Here is a 2,862-nt window from a genome sequence, read left to right on the forward strand (position 1 = left end):
GCAGAAATAACCAGGAGAATTAGGGAGAGTCCCATTCATAGTCTTCATTTGACCCCAAACCCAGATATTTGAGGAAAGAGAGCACAAAGACAGTTTGCAAGTGCCTAGGATAATTTTATTGTGTTGTAGATTTGTCTTGGGTCTCTTCAGTTCCATTTCTTTTCATTCTCCATGTTCTTCCCCCATCAAGAAAGTTCAGTGATGATAGAGACACAGTTGGAGCACTCTGGAAGCAAATGCTGACAAAGGTCACTTAGATAAACCTTGCCCCCTCTTCAGGAATTGACTCAGGCTCTGGGACTGTGATAGCACTGGGCAGAATGAAGGCATGAGACAATGCTATCCATCAACAGCCCTGGGAGGGGATGCTACAGACTTTCTTTTGATAGGGAAAACTAGGGATGGGGGAATGCTAACAGGTCTCTGAACACTTCCTGTGGGTAGAACATTCTACAAGGTGCTATTGGTGAACAGAGAGAGTCCCTTCCCTTGATCCTATGATCTAATTGGTGGAATGATATACTGGAAAAAGAAACAACTGTAACTTCTATCAGCAAAGACCAAAGTAAGAAGATGGACCATTGTCAGTGCTGAAGGGATGCAGAATGCAGGAGGAACAATTTGGAGTGAAGCTCTTTGGAACAGCATTCCCAGAGGGGATGAATTTTGCCTGAAGAGCATGGTGGCTATGGACTAGTAGAAGGAAGAAATGAGAGTTGGGGTATTCTATGAAAAGAATAGTCAGGACCCTGGAATTGGAATGTGGTATAGACATGCAAGCATGGCCTGGCCTGAACATAGGGGAGCCTCAGGGGATTAAAATGGAGACATAGAGGAAAGCCCTTTTTGGAGGAAGAGCATAAATGTCCATCTAAAATGTTCCCTTACCTCCCCTTATCCTACTTCCCTTCAATTTGTCTTCCCTCTTCCCTACATTCTTCTCTCCTCTTACTTCACCCCCACCCCCATCACCACCCCCAGGCAGGTGTTGGATAGATAGATGGGAAGGATTGCTGCCTTTATTTGGGAATCAGTGGGAAAGAGAAATACAGAGTGAGGAGAAGCCAGGAAAAGCAGGAAGTATGAGGAATCCAAGTTACTCTTGGACCCTGAAGTTTCTAGGTCTTAAGGTGGGCTCTGCAAAAAGAGGGTATTTGGGATGTGACCTTCCAACTCTGCCTCTTGTAACTCTTCATCTGGAGATTCAGGAAGGCACAAGTGATACTTAGCCTCATCATTCCCACCTAAGTCTGGGGCCGGGCCACAGTACTGGTGCCAGAGGGCCGAGAAGGTATAGATGACCCCCAGAATCAAGGCATCTGCTACTAGGTGCCAGCAGAAGAACGTGGTGAGGAACATGATGTTTTCATTGGTATAGTAATGCCATGCATGGGCAGTGAGTGGGTGGAAGAGTATGAAGGCCATATGCATCAACCATGTCCCAGTCACCAGTAAAAGCCAGGTCTTGATTAGCCAAAGCTGGGGTTGGTTGGGAATCCAGAGCTCTAAGGTCGTTGCCAAGGCAAGCAGGGAGATGGAAAACAGGAGGAAAATATGACTTTGTTTCTCCAGCCCTACCATATGCCAGAGGTGACAGCACATCAGTGGGACCAGCACAAGTATTGCCAGGACCTGGGCCCCCACCTCCAGGCCCTGCCGTCTCTTGGCCATGCAAACCTGGCTCACAAGATCCACGAGTCCACTCAAGATGAAGACAGTGAACATGGTGAAATGCTGCCACATGGTGGGGAATATGATGCTAAAAGATGGGTCACTGTAGTCTATCAGAATCATGGTGGCATGAAAGCTTGAGATCTCATGCAGGAATGAGGCTATGCCAAACAGCACCTTCATGAGTCCACCCAGGGGCAGCCGCCATAGCCAGCCCCGTCTGTTTTGGCTCCTGGGAAGGTCTGGGCAAAACTGGTCCCTGAGCAGTGCCAGCGATGTCAGCACTCCTTGGTAGATCCCGAAGATGAAGACAGCGAGGCCCGGAATCATATGACCACCAAAGTCACCCATGGTCGTGGAGGCTTCTAAGACTGAAGAGCTGGGCTCAGGTGTGGCTATTCACCCAGAGGAACCAGAGGATCTGAGTCAAGGAAGAACAGTTGGCTGGCTCTTTTTCCAGGCCACTCCCACCTTTAACTCCCCCCTCCCCTGCCCTCCCCAGGCAGATAAAGCCTTAAGGGTTTAGCCCAGGGCTATGCTGTATCTTTCTCTCATTGTGTTCTAGAACATCCAGTGCAGGTGAAAAAAAAAAATCCCTCCCTACCCTTTTTAACCCATCCTGTGACCTCCTTTCATGAAAGTGTCTTTTGGAGGGGACCCACGCTGACTCACTTCATCTTTCACCTTTGACTTTCCTTCACAGTTCTCTGCTCCCCCAAGCCACAGAACAGAGGAGGGGAGATGAATGAGGTACTTAGGGAGGGTGGTCAGGGGGAAACCACACTATCTATAGCACAGGCGTGCTTTAACTTGTACAAATGTCAGTCACAGAACCACAGATTCTCAGAGTTGGAAGGCATGTCATTGCTCATCTCACCCCACCTATACATCTGAATGTGCTTAATAAATAGCTATTGATTTATCGATTGGTCAAACATTCCTTCCATAATGCACTGGATAAGCGCTCATCTAGCTTCTGCACGAGACCTTAGCGGTGGGGAATCGCCTCATCCCTCTCATTGTCAGGCAGCCTTTCTTTACGTCAAGCTTAATTTGCATTTTAGCACTTTCCACCCTCCAAGTTCTAACCTCTGGGGTTTAGCAGGGAAAGAATAATCCCTCTCCCTCCCTCTCCCTCAGGCCAGATAAATTCTCCCTGGGCACTTGCACCCTTATATTCTCAGAGTCAAC

The 2,862-nt window shown here is 48.1% G+C and overlaps 1 protein-coding gene across 1 annotated transcript; it reads right to left on the minus strand.

Annotated features, from left to right (window-relative positions):
- Positions 1-1,125: 1,125 nt before the first annotated feature.
- TEDDM1 (transmembrane epididymal protein 1) lies at positions 1,126-2,022 on the minus strand. The gene has a single exon (XM_036755509.1). The coding sequence runs from the start codon at positions 2,020-2,022 to the stop codon at positions 1,126-1,128; it is 897 nt and encodes a 298-aa protein (XP_036611404.1).
- Between the last annotated feature and the right edge of the window lie 840 nt (positions 2,023-2,862).

Source organism: Trichosurus vulpecula, chromosome 4, assembly GCF_011100635.1.
Source record: "Trichosurus vulpecula isolate mTriVul1 chromosome 4, mTriVul1.pri, whole genome shotgun sequence".
Classification (NCBI taxonomy): Eukaryota; Metazoa; Chordata; class Mammalia; order Diprotodontia; family Phalangeridae; genus Trichosurus; species Trichosurus vulpecula.